The sequence below is a fragment of the Thunnus albacares genome, chromosome 16 (assembly GCF_914725855.1).
Source record: "Thunnus albacares chromosome 16, fThuAlb1.1, whole genome shotgun sequence".
Taxonomy (NCBI): domain Eukaryota; kingdom Metazoa; phylum Chordata; class Actinopteri; order Scombriformes; family Scombridae; genus Thunnus; species Thunnus albacares.
In genome coordinates, this window is record NC_058121.1 from 283240 (window position 1) to 305083 (window position 21844).

General features: G+C 38.2%; 3 protein-coding genes across 4 annotated transcripts; 2 read left to right on the forward strand and 1 right to left on the reverse strand.

The window, feature by feature from the left end:
- Positions 1 to 654: 654 nt before the first annotated feature.
- Positions 655 to 8925, reverse strand: LOC122999552 (gap junction Cx32.2 protein-like). Of its 2 annotated transcripts, none has more exons than XM_044376541.1 (2): positions 8846 to 8925; positions 655 to 2551 (listed from the first exon to the last, which is right to left on the reverse strand). In XM_044376541.1, exon 2 carries the CDS (start codon positions 2527 to 2529, stop codon positions 1756 to 1758), a length of 774 nt encoding a protein of 257 aa, XP_044232476.1. In that variant the 5' UTR covers positions 2530 to 2551; positions 8846 to 8925; the 3' UTR covers positions 655 to 1755. The 2 variants fall into 2 exon arrangements, with proteins under 2 accessions (XP_044232476.1, XP_044232475.1); XM_044376540.1 differs by lacking the exon at positions 8846 to 8925 and adding an exon at positions 4056 to 4103.
- Positions 7844 to 9919, forward strand: LOC122999551 (gap junction Cx32.2 protein-like). The gene is made up of 2 exons (XM_044376539.1): positions 7844 to 7918; positions 8812 to 9919. Exon 2 carries the CDS (start codon positions 8828 to 8830, stop codon positions 9698 to 9700), a length of 873 nt encoding a protein of 290 aa, XP_044232474.1. The 5' UTR covers positions 7844 to 7918; positions 8812 to 8827; the 3' UTR covers positions 9701 to 9919.
- A 3686-nt stretch (positions 9920 to 13605) lies between these two features.
- gja1b (gap junction protein alpha 1b) lies at positions 13606 to 20711 on the forward strand. The gene is made up of 2 exons (XM_044329394.1): positions 13606 to 13762; positions 16649 to 20711. Exon 2 carries the CDS (start codon positions 16665 to 16667, stop codon positions 17829 to 17831), a length of 1167 nt encoding a protein of 388 aa, XP_044185329.1. The 5' UTR covers positions 13606 to 13762; positions 16649 to 16664; the 3' UTR covers positions 17832 to 20711.
- The last annotated feature ends 1133 nt before the right edge of the window (positions 20712 to 21844 follow it).

Here is a 21844-nt window from a genome sequence, read left to right on the forward strand (position 1 = left end):
CTCTCCCATGACCCAAGTGGATTTAATTGTACTTGAGGAAGCTGTAGATAATAGTGGTAAACATTTAATGTGTTGTGTATTTAGCTTGCAGTTAAGTTTGCTGTTACTGTAAGGCAACACAGTTGTCCAAATGCATATTTTCAAGTTCAGGGAGGCTGCTTTATGTACCCAGAATAGAACAGTAATGTAGCTTTAAGATGTTAGCAAATGTCTGCCAGTGTTACCTAAGTAGCAGGATCAGTGCTGACAAGGAGTGTGAATCTTTGAGTTGAGATAAATTTTTCACACATCCTCATCCCCCATTTTTCGTTAAATATGTGATGTTTTAATGTATACACTGTATAACTGTATAAAGATGTTTTGATGTATACTGTATAACTCTTAGTCAGCTATCATTGTCATTTTAAACTGCTTGCACTGAAAATGAGATTGCCATAAACTAACAGACTTCCTCATTTTCTGGGAAGTTCACTTTTTTGGAGATGCATGATTTGATGATGAGTGGATTCTGAGGCAGATGTCATGGAACAGTGTCATGGAAATGAAACCTGCAATGTGATTATTATGCTCTGCTGGTTTCTTGGATACTATGCTTCTCGTTTTTTTGTACATTGTGTACAAAAAAGTTTAAACTGGAATATATTATAGCTCTGATACAATACATACATTATTTTATTACATTTCGAAGAACCACAATTTAAACTAAACTCATATATGGCATTTACAGTGAAAAGCAGCAGCTGGAGGAGCTTCTAGCTCTCTGGGTAAAGGACAGCAGTTAAATCTGTCAGTTCAATAAGTGTAAAAAAGAAGCTGTAATTGAAAAAACATCTCAGTGAAATGACAAAGCAAAATGATAATAAAACAATAATTAATTTAACAAAAGTAAAATAAAATCCATCATACTTTTGCTGGATACACACTTCTGACTGACCTGATGCTGATATGCTTCACATCTAATAATACAGCACTATAACAAAATTAATTAAGGTGATTTCCAATTAAAAACATTTTGCTGAAAACATGTTAATCATACTATAGCATGTGTGTGGCTTTGCTTTTAGTGGAAGACTGTTTGTTATTCCTGCCTTTAATTTTAATTTAAATTACAATCAATATTTAATGTCAAGTCATTCAGGTCTGTGGCAAATGTCAATGAAGTCATGTAAAGAATGGGATAATGTACTATTGCTTTGATTCACCCCTGGGATTAATACTGATGTCCATCCCTCATTTATTTCAAAAATAAGTGTATCAAGCAAAGTACATTATTCCAATTTTAGCCTGCTTGTTTGATTAATTTATATATATTTATAAATACACCAACACCGCTTAAAACACTACTCTTGACCATATTGATACACACACAAGCACAAACATCTGCATATATAAAAACATTGGGCATATTTTAATGTACAATCATCAGTGTACCAAAAAGAAAAACAGACTCAAAACACTGTGCTGTGGAACTCCATATTCAGTAGTTCTTAGATCAGATTGTGTCCTTTACATCGACCACCTGTGTGTAATTTGATAGATAGCAGTGAGTATGATTTATCCCACTACTCACCACAGACCTGATTTATTTAAAGCCTGAAGCAAAATATATAATAGGCACACAAGGTACATGTAATACTCTGACAATTTAAATCCTGATGTGACTTTTTATGTCAAACAACATTGAGTAAAGCAAGACTCAAGGCACAGGCTGGCTCAGGATCCATCTGAAAGCTGAAAACCTGAAAATCTAGACCTTCAACAAAATGTAACTCTCTCACTTAAATTGTGGTTTGGTTTATTGAAGCAGTGCATCTCCTTTGGGGGGATTGGGCCACTGCTCCTCCTTTTTCTTTCCTGCATCTTTGAGATCATCAGGTAGAACATCTCCACAAAGTTGAGGAACACAGAGAGGACAGCCATCGCCAACATGAAGACAATAAAGATGTTTTTTTCTGTGGGACGACTTATGAAGCAGTCTACTGGTGATGGACAGGGGTAGTCCGAATATGAAATCTTATTAGGCATAAGTATGAAGCCATAGAGGTAGTACTGGCCTACGATGAATGCCACTTCAAGCACGATCTTGAACAGCAGCTGTATCATGTAGCTGACCAGCAGGACACCTTTGAGCTGCACTTTGCCGTGTTCATTGGAATATTTTGGAGCTTTAATCATCCCATTCTTATCAAGTTTCTGCTCCAGACGTCTTCTAAGCTTGTTTTCTCTGCGAATCACCAGCAGGACATGGCCCAGATAAATGAGTGTTGGTGTTGAGACAATGAGGATCTGGAGGACCCAGAAGCGTGTGTGAGACATGGGGAAGGATCGATCGTAGCAGGCGTTCTTGCAGCCAGGGCTTTTGGTGTTACAGTTCATGTTTCCTTGTTCATCTCCCCATATTGTATCTATGCCAGCAGCCAGAATGAAGATCCTGAAGAGGAAAAGAACACACATCCACACCTTCCCCACTACAGTGGAGTGAGACTGCACCTTATCCAACAAACTAGACAGGATGGACCACTCCCCCATGATGAGCCAGACTCCAACAGCACTATGCGAAAGAAGATATGTCGGTCAAGTCAGTCACTTGTGTAGCACATTTTACACATAGGACAATTCAAAGTGGAGACATGACATGGCAGAATAATCAGAACAAATATGTACAGCAGTAAAACCAACAAACCAGTCCATATTTACAAACCTGACATGTTGGTTTATGTAACCTAAATTTTAAAATTCACATAATTGCTGTAGCAATTCAGGAGAAGGCAAAAATAAATCAAGCAATTAAAAAAGAAAAAAAATTACAAAATTAGAGAGCATGCCAAAGGTTATATGGTAGAAAAAGTCCATGCATACTGATTGTAAAGCGCTCTAAAAATTAGGAAAAACTGAAGATGCTATAATATCCCATATGTGGTCTACCCAAATGACCTTGCACTCAGCCCTATAAAATATGTGATGTTGTAGTTTGTAATCTGGTAGTGTGAAAACAATACAAAAATACCAAGCAAGGTGATGGCACACACTAGCATCATGTCTTCTCCAAAGAAATCAAGTCAATTTTAGTATAGCCACAAATTGAAAATGACACATTTGCTTCAAAGAGTTTTACAACAGGTGACATCCTCTGTCCTTGACTTGAGTTTAATAGGAAGGGCAACAGAGGAGGGATCCCTCTTCCAGGTAATACACACATGCATATGTACAGAACAGGGCTGGTATAATTGGCTATGGGGCCCGGGGGGCAAAATTGCGGTGTAGGCCCCACACACACGCTCAGAGCCCTTGCCATTTAAGTTTTAATTGTGCCTCAGTGGTACATATTACCAAACAAATTTGTAATTAATTAAATTACCACAAACTAATCAACAAAGCCTTGATCTAGTGCATCACTATTTTATATTTTGATATACTCAGCTTTGTTTAGTCTTACAAATCAAAGCACCAGTGCAATGAATGAACAATAGCTCACTCAGATCTTTTCAAGAGAGCCAAAAAATTCCTATTACAGAATTTTAGCTTGCTATATAGAAACAAATCAGAACAGGTTACAACAGACCACACAGACACTCAAACGCAGCCTGATTTCCTAATAAATACCATAAAAACAAAACACCAGTATTATGAAATTATTAGAGATTAAAGAATATAGGATGGAAAGATTTTATATGCAACCCTAACCCTCATGTGCACTTGTTTACAAATGTATTTTTCAGTGCACAAGGGCCACTACATTTTTAATTTGTTAAGGATTTTGAACTTTCAATGACTGGCTAATGCCAATCACAATATTATTGGATTGTAACTGCCAGATATTTGTGCCATCTCAACATACATAATATTTCCAGTTGAAAACATTTTTCAGGCGAGTTATTAACATTTTATGACAATACATTTTATCCTAGACTGTTCATTCACCAAACTTCCATTACTGAAGCATGTGAAACATAAACAAATAATTTAATACTCTGTCATGGTTTTCACATTTAACTGATTAATAATTGATATTATATTTGTACAATAACTCTTCACACAGTAATAAATTTTCCTACCGAAGTATCTGCTTTCTTCAGTCAGTCCTTGTAGTCTGACTGGTATTCTCTCACTTCCTTCTTATAATTCAGACTGACATTGCAGAATCATCAGATTCCTCCCAGGTCTGACGAACACACCCACACTCCCCAACAATGTGCTTCTCTGTCACTCAAGCATGGTGTTGAAATGGACTTATGTTGAGCAATCACAGTTCAGTTACCAACTGATGACAAAAACGGACATCAGATCAGCTGTTCCAATGTGGATGAATAACCCTTACTCCTTTTAAAAATGGCTGCTCAGGTACCCATGAGCACCATGCAGAATTTCTGGCTGCTCTAGAACACCAGCCAAGCTTCGATGAACCAGCCAAAGGGGCAGAAACAGTTTGCCTCTAGTGGGACTAATAAAGTTGTTTGTTTTGTATTTTATTGCATTGTATCGTAGAAATCCAGGGGCCCTGAAGGCTCCAGGCTTTCTGTTTATCAACTGGTTAGTGCTAATTGAAATGGTATTCAGGCATATGTACTGCAACACTACAACACAGCGTCACCAGACATAATAGGGGCCTTAAGGTGGGCCCTGCTTTACCTGATCTTGAGGCCCTGTCTCAATAGGGTCCTTTTCCTCAGGAAAAATGTAGTCTAGTAGGGTTAATAGGGGCCCAGTAGATCATTTTGGCCCTGGGCCATGACTGTAGTTGAACTGTGGCAAGCAACAAGTGCAGTCACATCAAAAATATTCAGACTGACATTGCAGAATCATCAGATTCCTCCCAGGTCTGACCAACCCACCCACACTCCCCAACAACGTGCTTCTCTGTCACGTAAGCATGACGTTAAAATGGACTTATGTTGAGCAATAACAGCTCAGCTACCAACTGCTGACAAAAACTGACATCAGATTAGCAGTTCCAATGTGGATGAATAACCCTTACTCCTTTTAAAAATGGCTGCTCAGGTACCCATGAGCACCATGCAGAATTTCTGGCTGCTCTAGAACACTGTAGCCAAGCTTCAATGAACCAGCCAAAGGGGCAGAAACAAATTTCCTCTAGTATTAAAAATAAACTTCCTTGGAATGCCTCCACTGCTTTAGGCTCTGCGGTACGAAGAGTCAGAAGTCACAGAAACAGAAAGGGCCTTTTTCCATCACAGGACCTAACATCACAAAACCTACATACATATAATTTATCCAACTTCACAGGCTATGGTTTTGTTTCCACCTTTCTCTGTCAACTTTTGGGGTGAGCTTCTGGAACAAAATTTGGGCACTAACAATGTGATACTAAATGTAAGTTCCAGGTACTTTAAGGGGTGATTGGTCAAGCACAAGGACAACTACAACAAACATGACATCTGACGCAAGGCAGAGATGTTGATACAGCACACAGCCAGACAGTGGAGGGAAAAATGAAAAAGATTAAACAAGATTATAAAAATTAAGGCTTCATAATAAACAGTAACCAAAAAACTTTTATGTCATGTTCACATACGCATAAAGGAAAATCAATAGCAGTATCAGAGCCTCCACTATTGTTGTCTGTCCCACTGCTTCCTTAAAACAAACAAAACAGGCCATATAAATGATGAGGTTGGTCGTGAGGTTGTATATATTTGAAATGTCCCAGTTTATAAAATACAGTGGAAACACATGGAAGAACCTCACACCAAAGCCTCATAAGGTTCTTAAGTTCGGGTGTGAAGCTGTGGGTTAAATACCTGCTCCAGGTGCAAATTATCTGTCACAAATACCAGGCATGGGTCTATTGCTGGGTCCTCTGGATGTGTGGAAATGAAGTGTACAATACTGTTCCAAAGTGCATGGACCAGTATCATTTTTTCATGATAAAAAATTTGATGTAGAGTCAAGGAGTCAAGATTGAGTTCATTTTAGTGGAATATCAAATCAATAGATAGTATCAACACTATGTCATTGTGACTGGTAAAGTATCATACATTATTGTTGATTTGCTAACAAATGCACTATTACCTTCAGTACATGTTGACAGTAAGTAGTATCGGTAGTATTAGCATGGACATTAGACACAGTGAGATTGGGAGGAGCCACCAAAAAGCAACTGCTATGAATACAGGCACTACTAGAGGAGCTCATTTATTCCAAGTATATCCTTGAATTTGTCACCTATCTGCAATTTGCAGTGATAGCAGTGAAGGTTTAATTTAACCTTTATTATACCATGATTGTGGAGAATATCTTCATCATTGATGATGATTTTCAGATTTACCAGCTCTGACATAGTGCCTCACCTGCATTCCCAGCAACAAGTCCTCCAGATGAAATGAGAAAATACAGCATTTGTAACTGCCCTCTAGAAAGACATGTAGATGTTTTTGTTGATCTCACCCCTCTATTGGCAGGATGACATCGTCTGTTCCTTACAAAACCATTACAAATCACTGTTCAAGTGTTATGATGTGACAACATTACGGTAAAGGTTTGGTTAGACATAGATCAATGTTTGCGTTAAAATGATTACTTCATAAAGGTTAGGAGATCTTTGTCGCCATGAGTACAGTAATGATAACTTGGTTAAGGTGAGGGAATGATTGTACTCATGTCTGTTGGTGGAAAATGGGAAATGAACAGCAGTTTACTGGGTTACTGTCAGATGTTTTGTTGAACATCCATCCACCCCCCATCCCTCTGCAGGTGTGTACATTTGGGATGCAATGTAAACATTTTGAGTAAAATGAACATATTTTACATTATTCATTATATTTAGCCATACAGTAACCTCTGACCCCCAGGCAGAAATTGTAAAAAATAAATTTTGACAAAAATTAATTATTTTTCAATAAAGTAATGCTTTTTACCTCGGAAGACCCTCTTCTCATAACTGCTATTCATTCATTCATTCATTCATTCATTCATTATTTGTTCTGCTCATGCACAGCTCCAGAAAAGAAAAAAAACCCCAAAACGATTCAAACACAACTCTCAATTTACACATTCCATGATCAAAAAACAGGAGAAAGAAGAAAATCTTATTTTGCCTGCCCCTTGCTCACGACATAAATAAACAATAGAAATAGATGATCTGTCAATTACAGTCACTTAACAAACAATACTTAGAATAACATGAGAAAAAAAGAATCAAAAGCCATACACATTAGTTCACCAGTTCACCATCAACTAAGGAAACCCATTACCTGACAACTTCATGTAGTCAAATTATTCTTTCTTTATACATTATGTACTGATGCTTACATGTATACTGATGCTTAGAATTAAATTTCCTTCTATAGTCCTCGTCCTCTGAACTAAAAACAAACAACTTCTGTAAAATGTCATATGTTCATATGTTCATATGTCTATAAGTCAACCAAATCTTTAAGATTTACTAGTCTCTACTTTATGTTGCTCATGTTGCGCCATCAGTCTGATGCTGCTCACCATGACACATAGTGAAACATGTAAATGTTAACTTCCTCCTAATTGTCCTTAACTTGCAATTTCAGATCTTCCCTTTGAGACTAATATACCTTTCTGCACATTTGCATTCCACATAACCAGGGCGTATCTTGAATCATGTACAGTCTGGGTCAGTCTGGTCACGTACAGTCTGGGTGTGCTTTGCCTCCCCCTCAAAGTGGGAGGTAAAGCAAAGTATGATTTACAGTGTGAATTAATCATAGAAAAATGTGGTGTTAAGTGTCATTAAGACTTCCTTGACAGGAACTGGTTTACACAAGATTCGTCAAAATCACGAGTTTGACTGAGTGAAACAAGAAGCTGTTGAGCAGCAGACCAAACCCACAGGACTCAACAGTATTTAAGTCTTATCCTGGTCAGCGACTCACATCATTCATTGTATTGTGCTCATGGAAAAGAATGTCTAATATCTGAGTCCTGACAGGCAAGTACATTTCATATTTCTGTAACAATGAATTAAAACACCTGCTAATTAACACAGAATTGTGTCACTGGAGGTATTTTAGTGTTTCTTTAAGGCAAATCACTTGCTGTTCCAAGACACCATATCAGCATACTTTAGTTGTTGCATATTTTGAGCGTCTTGCTTCCATCATAGACATGAGCTATATCTGTAAATTATATTGTATTTATAAAGCCATGGCTTTGAGACATCTGGGCCTGTATTTATCAAACTGCTAAAAGTGAAATTTTGGACTTAAAAAACCTTCTCATTGAATATCTTTGGAATTAAATTAAATTTAATGTTACTTTTATATTTATGTACAATATATTATATGAAGCAATATGTATTATTCACAACAGGGTAGCTTTAGTTCACCAGATGCAGCTGCTGTTTTCTTGTTTGTTATCTAAAGATGTTACACCACTTTTTATTCTTGCACTTTTAGATTTGCAAACATCTTTTTTGTGTGGTGCTAGATTCACCTTGTCACCTGTTTATTCGGATGTCATCTACCAAACTTTCTCTCAATTTTGTGTCATTTCCTATAATTCCTTCTCATGTATATGGTTGGAGGCTACCATATACATGAGCTAGTGCTCTTAGAAGTTTAATAAATATAGCTCCATAAAGGCTAAAGGGCTCATAAGACTCAGTTTTATGAATGTTAGAAATCCTAAGCTTACTTGTTGAATTATTTTCTGGTTTGCCTTTCACAGAGACATAGCTTTTGACAGACTATTGTTGTTTTCATTTTTAATATTTTTTGAAAAATCTAAGTATCTCTGGGTTTTTATCTGTTAGTAACATAAATGCTCTTTGTACTAGTCTCATTTATTTTTCAACCCACAACTGTGTGTGTTTCTCCACTTCAGATATTAGTTTCCAGACATGGGTGACTGGTCTTACCTATCCTCACTGCTAGACAAGGTTCAGTCTCACTCCACTGTAGTGGGGAAGATCTGGATGAGTGTCCTCTTCTTGTTCAGAATCTTTGTCCTCGGTGCTGCTGCAGACAAAGTCTGGGGAGATGAAGTGTCTGAATTCTACTGTGACTCTCTAGAACCAGGTTGCGAACACGCCTGCTACAACTGGATGTTCCCAATGTCCTACGTTCATTACTGGGTCCTGCAGATCATCTTTGTGTCAACACCCACCCTGGTCTACCTGGGCCATGCTGTTCACATCATTCACAAAGAGAAAAGGATGATAGAGCAGTTGCGGGGCAACACTAATGGAAATATACTGAAGAAGCCCAAATATACAGATGACAGAGGGAAGGTGAAGATAAAAGGCATCCTCTTTTGCACTTACATGACCCAGCTGGTCCTTAAAGTCATTCTAGAGGTGGGATTCAGTGTGGGCCAGTTCTACATCTTTGGACCTGTGTTCATAGTCTCCTACTTCCACTGTACTATCTCTCCACCTTGTGCTCATCTCAGCGGTGCCCAGTGTTACATTTCTCGTCCCACAGAGAAGACAATCTTCATCCTCTTCATGCTTGTAGTTTCTGGCATTTCGGTGCTCCTCAACATCATTGAAATCATCTACCTGCTCTGTAACAAGAGGAGAGACAGCAGGAAACAGATTCTAGCTCAGCAGCATGTGCTCAGTTCACAGAAGTACCCATCCAACCCAGCATGGGAGCCTATGAGCAGCCAGTGTGGAGGCTTCCCACTGCTGCCTCTGCCTGCTCAGGGTGTGTCAGGCTTCTGCAGTGATGAGAAAAACATCGACTGCATAAGTAAAGAGAAGGACACCTGATACATGAATTATACATTATACAATGTTAGATGTTCTTTTGCATACTTCACTCTAAAATGTTAACTGTTTCTTTTATATGGTCAATAGTTGGATCGTGTGAAAGGTTCTTAATGATTAAATTACATGTGCTTTGGGACAATAATGTTAATAGTTTAGAAATGACCTTTGCCGTATTTTTTCCTCAACTGAAGTTCAACTGAATAAATTAATTTACAAAAATAAGTGTTCACCATACTGCACTCTGATTTGTCAATAACACCAGTTCCCCTGTGTCAGACATGGTGAGTAGAGGCTTTACAGTTATAATAATGGACTGGACCATCTGGAAGAATTTCAGTCATTCTCCATTGAAAGTATTATTATATACATCATAATATGGCATATGTATTGTATTGACAATATGAGTTACATTGTGCTGCAAAAAATGTTCACAATTTACAATAATTATTTATTATAAGTCTGTTGGAATTAATGTTGTAAAGCAGCAGCTTTGATGTGAACCCAGTTGTTGTAAACAGATGACAGTAGCCATTTTAAAATGTAATTAGAGAGTCCAGAGCACCTCCTCAGTGCGATGAGACAGTTAATTATTGATTCACAGTAGACTGACAAGTTGTAAGTTTGGTAAATGACAATGATAGTGGGTGATTAAACAAGTTCCATTAGATAAAGTCGTAAGGTGTGGTAATGTAATGCTACAACACAGGGGTGTCACTAGAGATTTATGGTTAGGGGGGCTAAGTCTTTACCGGGGGGGCTGGGGGGAGGATTTTTTTTTATTGGCCCCAAAATGTTTGTTTGTCATGAATTTTTAGAGTAGCAATAGGTATAAAATCAGCACAATAGATCTGTCTCTTCATAGTATGTATTAGGCACAGATCTAATATGACTTAAATGCTTCCATCCACTTACAGCAGGCACAGATCAAGCAAAGGTATTGAAGTCAAGGAAAGCTATCTCCTCTCTCTTAGATACGTTGCAGGTCCTAAGTATGTTACTGATACACAGACTGATGTTTGATGTGTGAACCTCTAAAACTAAAAATCATTTAGGCTAGTTTATGCCTAGTATGAGTAATAGGCTTATGTCATAAAATTCAGTATTAATTTTAACTCAAAGCTTAAACAACTCCCACTCGCTTTCTTCTTGATCACTATCCTCCTCCTCTCCCTCTCCTCACCTGTTTTCAGTAACATGTTATTTTATTAAACTCAGATTGACTCAAGGCTTAATGAGTGATCAACCAAATTAAATTTGTATTTGTCTGAACTGGCAAAATCTCATCTGACCGGCCTTCGGCACTGACATTAACTGATTATAAACAACAATCTATGCCTACTGATATGATTGTTTTGAAATACTTAAGGGGTATATAAAAGCATAGTATGTAAAGAGCTGTCAATAACATTATTTCTATCTCTTTGGTCGTTCACACTTTGGCTGGCTGGCTCATCAGTTAGTTAGTACAGTGGAAAATGCTTATAGTGATCACGCCATCTGGATCAAATTAATCACTATAAGCAGATAATTATTATAACCTTTTTCTTTTTCTTTATTTCTCATGCAGATAACCATATAATTGACATTTGTACATTTATTACACAAATAAAAAAGTAATGAAATGGCCAGGTTTGCTATTCACTGTAGCTATTCCAAAATACAGTACAGCTGTTTCACTGCTGATGCCTCCTGACTCATTTTAAGATGGAAGCAGTGGTCAAGTGAGCTAGAGAGTGGATGAGGAGAGCGAGCAGTGGTAGCGTGAAAGCCGGTGAATGAAAGGAAGAAAACGTTATTTTCTGATTGTTTCACGGTGGTTACAAATAAACACACCTAAACCCCGCACCTCCATAGCCCTGATAATGGTGCAGCCACTAATTACAATATCATATGTGTATCATGGGAGTAAGGTAAAAAAATAAAAATAAAGTTACTGTAATTTTATTTTCCCCCATGTTTTCATGTATGAAAAGACCCAAAATGATCACTGTAAGCAGACAATTGATTACTATAAGCAAATTATTTAAACAGCATTTAGGAATGATTCTGTCCTGAGCTTTTTGATCCATATAAGTGGTTTCCACTGTATAATGTTAATGTTATATAGCCTATCCGCTTGTCTTTTCCTCACTTAAACCTAAAGTTAGCAAAAGTTAAGCAAGTAACAAATGAGTAACAACTTGATAGCTCGCTACATTGACCATAATTTGCCACAAATTCATATTAGAGCCTGGTATCTTCACTCTGTTACAACTTACTATTTCACTCTGTATATTATGTTTATCTTGGTAAAGTTTTAGCCAACATCTTGTCACAACTACAGTGTTTTCCGACTACCGTTACAGTCTCTACTGTGGGCTCTGAGTGGGCAGCACAGCCAATGGAAATGCTGGATTAGAGCAGCAGCACTAGGACCTCCCCCAGGGCGCTAAAGAAGATTTTAGCAACACCCCTGCTACAACATGTACACAGTAGTGTGATTGTAATGTTCCCACATACACCTGCATTGCATTATTTCAGTCACTAGGTGGTGCTATGCACTAGTCAAATGCAATATGTAAGACCCAAGTGGTTTAATGGAAAGTTACAAAATACACATGAACAATTCACTATCAACAGGTTTTAGTTTGACTTTAGGAGTGGTGCTTGCTGAGTGTATTTCAGTTCTTTTCACTTTAATTTGTTTTATTTTATACTTATATTATATTTATTTAGACCTCATAACCACACTAGGATCTTTATCATAAACCAAAGCTAGAGAACACTGGAAGGCATCAGAAGCAAATACTCAAACACATGGCTTTGAGGAGAAAGAGAACATAAAACAGCATACAGCCAAAATAAAAACAATCTAAGAACTAGAAAGCATCATAGGAGCTATAGGGCATCATTGGCATGATATGACAGAATAAAGCATTATAAGAATAACATTTAATAGAGAGATTTTTGGTTAAACTAGGGATTAGGATAGCAATTATTTACACTTGTTCATTATGGTTTTGTGTCAGGATTTATCTTAAAACAAGAATGAAAACAGCTGGTCAATGCACTAAAATCAACAGAATTCTTGACATCCATTGAGATGAAATCCATGCCATTAAAGTTGTTTTCAGACTCACTGACTTGTTAAAAGCAATGTAATAATAAATGTCCGCCAATTTATTACAATCACTAGTGGATGAATTAGCCAGATCTTTTACTCAATAATCAATACCACAATGTAAAAATACTCCATTACAAGCAAAAGATCTAGCATTCAAATTTATCATCAGCTAAATGTACTTAAGGAGAGGTACTCATTATGCAGAATGCCCTCTGTCAGAATGTTACATTAGTGTTAGTGTATTATTATAATTGATAGATTCATGTGAAAGCAGCATTTTAATGTTGTAGGTGGCAGAGGTAGAGCTGTTTTGAACTATTGTTTGGGTATTTTAATCGGAAACAATGTTGTAAAATTTAATCTACACAGAAACCTGTAATTCCAGCTGTGACCTAAATGAAGTGGAGTAGAAGTAAAGCAGCAAAAATGGAAATAATCAAGTAAAGTAAAACTACCTGAAAGTGCACTACTTGTGTACATATATATATTTAGTTGTCCTTCACTAGTAACATTACATTTCCACTGTGCTACTGTGACAATATAACATCAGAGGCCCTGCATCTGTTTTCCATTTTAAGTCAGGACTTTTAAGAAAGGGATAAATTCTCTCTTTTAGTTTTAGTTCGTCACCACAGCTTGTATTGTTTATGGAACAAAACAAAAAACAACAAAACAAACTAACAAACAAAAAACAAAAACAAACAAACAAAAAAGAATCCACACCTTGGCTGTCTGAGTCTTTTGTCTTCGTCCTCCCAGCAGACGGGGGCTTCGGTCTTGACGTAGAGATCAGGTGACTGTAAATTCTCTGACGGGACTGTTATAAGGGAGGTTTGACAAGTTGGGCTCAGTTTCCCTCTTGGTCTCAAACTTGGATTTCAACTTCGCTAGGGAGTGATCTCTACAAGTGACGGAAAAAGTCCCTCCGGGCCCTCTTCTTTCTATCTGTAACTTTCCAGGTAAGTTTAAAGCATTATTGTGTTTTTTTAACGTGTCTGAAGAAAGTTTCCTCGTCAGTAACCCTGTTAAAAATAGTCGGAAAAAGCTCCGGTGCGCTTCAAACTACATGCAGTGCAACTAAGAAAGTAGGGTAAAAGAATTTTCTTTCCTTTTCCTTCACTTTTAGGAAAACCGCTCCGTTTGCCTACTTCATTAATTATCTTCAACTGAATGTAACGTTCAGGAAAACTACCTTAGGCCCTCATGTACAGAGAGAAAAATGTGAAATACGACAAAGAAAAGGAATCAGAACTTAGTGGAAAAACTATTGATTCATTTATCAAACGAGGTCCGCAGTAACTCTTATAAACGTTTACTATCATTTTTTCCATCCAAAACCTCATTTTGCTGTCGCAGTGTGAGTCACTGATCTGTCCTCTGGACTTAACAACTTAAAGTAAAGTTCTGTTGTATATTTAAAGAGTCACGCCCAGAACCCAGTGACAAATTTACTTTAAAAACACTTGTTCAGTAGCCACCAGGAACCTAGAAACTAGAGAAATGCTAAATAATTTGGACTGTTTTTCATTCATATCTAGTGACTTCTCATGGAAAACCACTTCACAGAGTCGTCAGTGGGATTTCAGAGGTCTGCTAATTGGGCCATTGTGTTGGAGTCTATTGTTCTGCTCTGTCTTCGTCATTTTCCACCAGACAAACTCACTCATGTAGAAAGTGGCGGGATTTTCTCTGTCTAATAACAAAAATAAAATCACTTTACTATTTCCCTCACCTCATTATCTCCCATTTTTTACTCTTCATGTTTGACTCTCCTGAAGATTCACATGGTGAGGGGAATTTCTACAGAATGACAATGAATTCTGGATATTGGCTATTCTGGATATATTCCAGGTTGCAGGAGACATTGTATGTGCTTTATTATAAGATAAATGAGAGCACATGCTGTTTGGCACCATGTGGATTAGACTGAAGGTTCCTACTTATCCACATGAACCTCCTTATGAAGGCATGACCCTGTCCCTGCTCTCTTAAGTAAAATGTATTTTTGTATATCTGTTGGAGGTTTTTCCTTGTCACCACACACTGCTCTAAAACTTGTGACAGCCCTTCTCAGTTATATGCATGGGGCAAAGAGACCCGATTTGGAGTCTACAAACCTCCATCCATACTTTTCATATGGGATGGTTGAACAGTGAAGGTGAGAGTGCAACCTGGATTAAAATTTACAATCTGTCCTTTATCATTTAATTATAGTAAGAATCACATTGCGCTCTGCTAATTTTGCTGAAGACCCCTAAAGAACTCCAAAAATTCCCAAAAGTCTCATAGAACCCCTTAAAGGACTTCTTCTTTGTATATGAACTGAGTATTATCAGTGTATTCATTTCTATTGTTCTGGACCTTTGAGACTCTTGCATGGATACTGAGTCTACAGACAGTTATAGTTACTTTTGACCAAGGGTGGCGCTAAGTTTCAGGGGATGAGCCCAAAGGAGCACAGTGCTGCAGAGTTAACTAGTCAGTGTTTTACATCCCCTGACTAAGATTGTACTTTAATGTCAGTGAAATGTTAGTGTAACTTAGTTGGAAAGCCAGTCTATCGAGACTTTGATTGAACTTTGTCACAATGGTCAGACTTTGATTGAACTTTGTCACAATGGTCAGGACTACATTTTTAATAGGAACTCAGCTGATCCCAGACCTTTGTAATGGGCTGATTTTCCTTGAGAAAATGTTCTGTGGATCTGCAGGGCTTCTCTGTAATCACTGAGCAAAGAAGCTCACAACAGGCCTAACTGAGTAGACTTAGCTGCAGTGTCTGTTCTGCCACACACACTTATCAGATTGGGTACACATTCATGCAGCATAGTGGCTTTTTTCCAGCAACCTCATTCTCAACAGCTTGGCTAAGAAAACAGCATTCAGCAGATTTTCTTCTCTGAAGTTTTTTTGCATTTCTGCCCAGCAGACAAGCTGCGTCTGCTGATGATCAGCTTTGTTTCTTTTATTCCTTGTTTAATCTCTCCTCCTCACTGTATTTCGCAGACAAGAAAACCTGTTGAGGAATAGCTGGACTAAGGCTTGCAACAGAGTTTAAAACTTGAAACAGCAACTTTAGTTTCTGCACGAATGGAAGTAGAGGTTTAAAGACTACTGAAAGTTGTAAACATGTATAAACTCTGACATATACATTTTTAAAACAGGCTTAAAGCTGTACAACACAATAGTTAGCAGGTTTTCTTACTTGATATTGTTTGAAGGTCTGAGAAAGAAGTTTAGACATGCAGCAGAAAAATAATTTAGGTAGAATCCTCTCATGTGACTGAAATATGTTTTTTTTCCATGAGTGCTGACCAGGTTGATAACTGTGCTTGAGACTGAGAGGAGTTGATTACCTTTCTGATGCAAGAAATCTAACAATATTAAACTTTCTGTATAAATCCGATCTAAAGCACTTTTTTTGATGAATACTAAAAGGTTGTTAAAGATTTTTCTCAGTTAATGAATGAGAGATTTAATTTCAGATTTTCACATCCTTGTCTCAATTTAAAGGGCAGTGTTGCATAAACTGACCAAACTGTGTTTTCTGTCTCTGCTCTCAGTAATTGGATTAGCTTGTGTTCTGCGTCATGAAACATCTAGTTTTGTCTCCTCCAATAACAATGCTGTTTAATCACATAACGCTGCCAAAAATACCAAATGTCAAGAACGCTGAGGATGTTAATCTTCCCTAAAAATCAAAAGTTTAATTTAGATATGTTGCACTGTAGCTGTGTAAGCTCAGTACAGCAGTATGTGAGTGGTGAACATTTATGATATGTTTTAATAGTTGATACTGTCTATATATTATTGCCAGTTCAGCATTGCCCTTTTTGTTTCACCAGCTAACGCTCCCTGAGGATGGGTGACTGGAGTGCTCTTGGTCGTCTGCTGGACAAGGTCCAGGCCTACTCTACTGCGGGGGGGAAGGTTTGGCTGTCTGTCCTCTTCATCTTCAGGATCCTTGTCCTGGGTACTGCAGTGGAATCAGCCTGGGGAGACGAGCAGTCTGCCTTCAAATGTAACACCCAGCAGCCTGGTTGTGAGAATGTCTGTTACGACAAATCCTTTCCCATTTCCCACGTTCGCTTCTGGGTTCTCCAGATCATTTTTGTGTCAACGCCCACGCTCCTCTACCTGGCTCATGTCTTCTATCTGAACAGGAAGGAACAGAAATTCAAAAGGAAGGAGGATGAGCTTAAAGCCGTGCAAAATGATGGAGGTGATGTTGACATTCCACTGAAGAAAATTGAGATGAAAAAGCTTAAGTATGGCATTGAGGAGCATGGCAAAGTGAAGATGAAGGGGGCCCTGCTCAGAACCTATATAGTCAGTATTTTCTTCAAGTCTATGTTTGAGGTGGGCTTCCTGGTTATCCAGTGGTACATGTATGGCTTCAGCCTAGCTGCAGTCTACACTTGTGAGAGGGCCCCATGCCCACACAGGGTGGACTGTTTCCTGTCTCGTCCCACAGAGAAGACCGTCTTCATCATCTTCATGCTGGTGGTCTCACTGGTATCCCTGCTGCTCAACGTCATTGAGCTTTTCTATGTGTTTTTTAAGAGGATCAAAGATCGTGTGAAGGGCAAACAGCAGCCCACGCTCTACCCCAGTGGAGGCACTTTGAGCCATACCCCGAAAGAACTGTCCACCACCAAGTATGCCTACTATAATGGCTGTTCATCCCCAACTGCCCCACTTTCACCCATGTCCCCCCCAGGCTATAAGCTAGCCACAGGGGAGCGAGGAACTGGCTCATGCCGTAATTATAATAAGCAGGCAAATGAGCAGAACTGGGCCAACTATTCCACAGAGCAGAACCGTCTTGGCCAGAATGGTGGAGGAAGCACTATTTCAAACTCCCACGCACAAGCCTTTGACTTCCCCGATGATACCCATGACCATAAGAAACTGTCCTCAACAGCAGGACACGAGCTGCAGCCGCTGGCACTGATGGACGCCAGGCCTTGTAGCCGGGCCAGCAGCCGGATGAGCAGCCGAGCCAGGCCAGACGACCTGGATGTGTAAGCCCTGGTTCCACCTCCTCCCACCTCTGCCTGGCTGACGACATGTGGCAGCAGCCAGAGAATCAGGAAACACTCAATCACATAGGTTCATGCAGGAGGTGGGGCTAACCTCAATCACTGTCTTCAACATAGACTCTTAGTTCATCAGAGAGACATTAAAACTTGTTATATAACACTGTCAAAGGTACAAGTTGCAAATAATTTTGATGACTTTTACCATAACTTTTTAGTGGAGCTAACACAGCTTTAAGAAAATAGAACAGCAGGAATGGCATCTAACAGAGGTATTCCTTAGAAGCAGTTACTCCTCAGTTCAAGAACAGAGGAGCACACTGGTCAAAGTGACTTGTTTGCTTTTAACTTGCCAAGCTTACATTGAAGAAAAATTCTGTTTTCGTAGTTTCTGCTAAGCTTCCTATTGGTGACGGAATTTTACTTAACAATGAAGGTATAGTGACAGCTTTACAACAGGGTGACTTGTTAGCTGTGTCTTTTTAACATTTGACCAGGAACACCAGATACAAATTTGCCTTCTAAGCTAACTGTGGTTCATTTTTTTTATAGAAATAAATAAAAGCAGGGTCCAGTAGCGTAAGAAACAAATCCCCATCACCACATGTCCCACATCCCCAATGTTGCTAAATGATCTAAACCACTTGATTTGGAATTTAGAGAGTGAGGTGAGGGTGAACACATTTAGATTGTCCATTCTGATTGCAGACAATAATTATAACCATTGGCAGTTTGGTACAACAAACTCAAACTGCTCGTACTTGCAATTTTTCAGTTCTGACCCATATGGCACTTACAAAATAAACTCGTATTAGAGTTGTGCGTAAGGTATCTAAAACTGCGTTGTTATGGTTAGTGAAAGATCTTCTTTAGGGTTAAAAAAAAAACGACACTGAGTTTTGGTAGGACATAAGATATAAACACTCCTGTGCCAAAGCCACTTGCTTTGTACACCTAACTATTCACCCTCACCTCCTCCCTAAGAGCTATTACTGAAGAATGATGTCACACTACTTCCACCTTTGTTCCTGACAGTCATTTCAAGTACGACTGCAACAGGTCTCTTACCAAGAACGCATAAACATAGATGTTTATGTATTAGATGTTTGCACAAATGACTAATGCTGTTGTTTTTCAGGTGAGGACAGTCCCTCGCATTGATATTCACTTTTATTTTCACAGTCAAATAAGTGGTTTCTGTGATTTATTTACCCATGTGATCACTTGTATGGTGACCCTGTGCACACTGTTATAAAGCTGTGTAGCTCAGCATAAGACACAATAATAACCAACAGGAAGGATGGCCAAAAGTATGAAATAGGAAAATGAAAGACAGGTTTTTCGTCACTGATATACACACAGATACACATACAGAGACACACACATACACGTGCGCGCACACACACACACACACACACACACACACACACAGTGTCTCTACATTCCATTTTTACCGACGCTGCACTGCAGTGCTTTTCAGACATGTCTGAATTGAAAGACAGTTTGATGGATTCAGCCACACATTGAGTTGCTTGCTTAACAAAGTTTGATTTATGTTTGAATCAGCACGATTTATAATTTTTCATTTTTCTTCTGCTTTCACTCATATCATAAATATCTTATCCCAGTTTTCAATTACAATCACATTATAGTCACTCAGAGAGAGAGGCTAAAATGTCCAGTGCCATCGCATAGACAAAGAGCAACTACATGTAAAGTGTTAACCATCTGGCTCATCCTCTGCATGTGGCTTATAGTAAAACATGGTATTGGGGAGAATGCTTAACAGTTGTAGTGAATATTTATTGCTTGGCATCTATAGGACACCTACCACTTAGGGGAAAAATTGACTACTATCCAGTGTCTCTAAATCACAGAAAACATCTTATAGCAACTCCCCACAAACTGTATATTTATTGACAGTTTAAAAAATTTGCTTTTTTTCTTTAGTAACTTTGTCATTCAGTCTGAACTGTTGTTTCCTGATAAACTTTGAATTTATGTGTTGTCAATCTATGTTTTCATTTTGTGGTTTTATTTTTTTTTTCAGGTGTGTGTGAGAGTAGCAAGGCTGAGGTTTCAGGCTGCTATGACACAGCAAACATAAAGAAAGGCTTTATTACTGTCATCATTTAACAAGTGCATTCTCTTTTTTCATCATTTGTCAGAAGTAGAGACAGTAGAATGATTATCTGTGTTTTACATATTTGAGTGAATGATTCTTTTGTTTTGTAGGTAATATTTTGTCTTTCAGACTCGATGTACCCATTGCTGCTTGAGAAATAGATATTTAGTACTGTAAATCAAGCTAACTGTGTCACAATAAAAATGTGAGTTTTTAGAAGACTTCTTATAGATCTGGACTAATATTTAGTCAATTATATTAAAATGTATGCCAATGTAGCTCCACAACTACCAAACACTAGGATAAATCTCAATTTGGGCTTTTTTTTTCCTTTTTATCTGAATTTTTAAGTGTGCATCATTCTGTCGGTACTTACATGTGTCATTGACCTTTCAGCTACAATGGTGTTTGCACTGAGATCTTGGTGATAGAGGTGTAATATGATGCACACAGAAAGTGGTAAGAGTTTTCTGATATAGATGTTACTAATTTATTTTATAACACAGAAATCACTACAGTGCATAATATCAGACATCTGATCGCTGGTTTCATTGATGAGTTCTGTGAGAGATGTCTTCTTCCGTTGACAGAACAGGAACAATAGTCATTTGTTGCAGTTATTCAGACAACGCTAATCCATGGGGATCCACTGTTGTACAGTGTAAGTGCATGATAGCAAACCAACAACTCATTCATTGTATCTGTGAAAAGCTATTTTAACCAATAAATATTTTTCTTTCTTAATTATTGGTTTTATTGCAGGCTCTTCTCTTTGTCATCACTGTGGTTTGTATGAAACACAGTGTTTATTTTGGAATCTCATTATAATTTAGGTTTAGTCTATTGACAAAAATGTATATTTGTTTCAGGAACACTTTGGTCTTTCCTCATTGTCTCATTTATTCAGGTCACAGCTGTCACCAACTTTTTTTCTAAGAAAATTTTATATATCAATATCTGACCAGGCATTTCTGATCAGGAAAGATACAGTACAGCAGCTTGTTGACTCAGTATCACAGGTGAGATCAGAGGGGAGAAAAGCCTTTGTCAATGTGTATGCCGAAATCTTTAATGTATAGTCTGAGTCAGGTCACATGCTCAGTTCAGCAGTGCATTAGAATACTTCTGGTGGGACACATAAGTAGCTGACAGCCAGGTGATCTAAACAATCTCCAGTCATATTTGATGTCTCCTCCTCCTTCAGCATTTAGGCTGTGAGGACCACATTCTTGGCTAGCCAGCTGCCAAATGCCACTGCTGACTTTGTGCTGGTTACCTCCATGTATTAAATGTCTCAACATAAGATTTAGATGCCTCTCAGAGGGTTGGAAAAACAACTTCTAATAAAACCATTGTAAGACCTGCTGGTGTGTGTCAGTAATGCATTTTCATCAAACTTAAAACAAGTCTAAAGTTGGACATAGGAGGATTTCACCGTCATCAGTCTTCACATTGCTTACTCTAATTGCCACACGTTGCTGTGTCAAACTGTGCTGGCCTGTCTCCATCATGCCAGCCTTGCTCCTCTTATTATAATAAATCAGATTTACAACAGCTGTTCTTGCCCAGTCCAACTGTGTTTTTCCCATTCAAATATGGAAAATACATATGTCATTCATACATAATCCTTTCAATTTATGATGAGAGTTTTTCTGACTTAACAATTGTAACATTCATGGAGGATTGCAACTTGTGCTTAAAACAGAGGAAAACTCTGTCCAACTAAAACTGGCAAGGCCCTCTGAACACCACATATACCAAGTCATAATCCAGATAAAGGAAAGTAATAGAACTCTAGGTTTTCAGTCCTAAGGTGTGCTGTAGCTTTGATAAAGGCTTCCAAGAGACGCAGTTAAATTTCATAATATGAAAGGACA

What these genes read in the sequence shown, in the direction of transcription:
- LOC122999552 (XM_044376541.1), bottom strand. Translation starts at nt 2,529, where the DNA reads ATGGGGGAGTGGTCCATCCTGTCTAGTTTGTTGGATAAGGTGCAGTCT.
- LOC122999551 (XM_044376539.1), top strand. Translation starts at nt 8,828, where the DNA reads ATGGGTGACTGGTCTTACCTATCCTCACTGCTAGACAAGGTTCAGTCT.
- gja1b (XM_044329394.1), top strand. Translation starts at nt 16,665, where the DNA reads ATGGGTGACTGGAGTGCTCTTGGTCGTCTGCTGGACAAGGTCCAGGCC.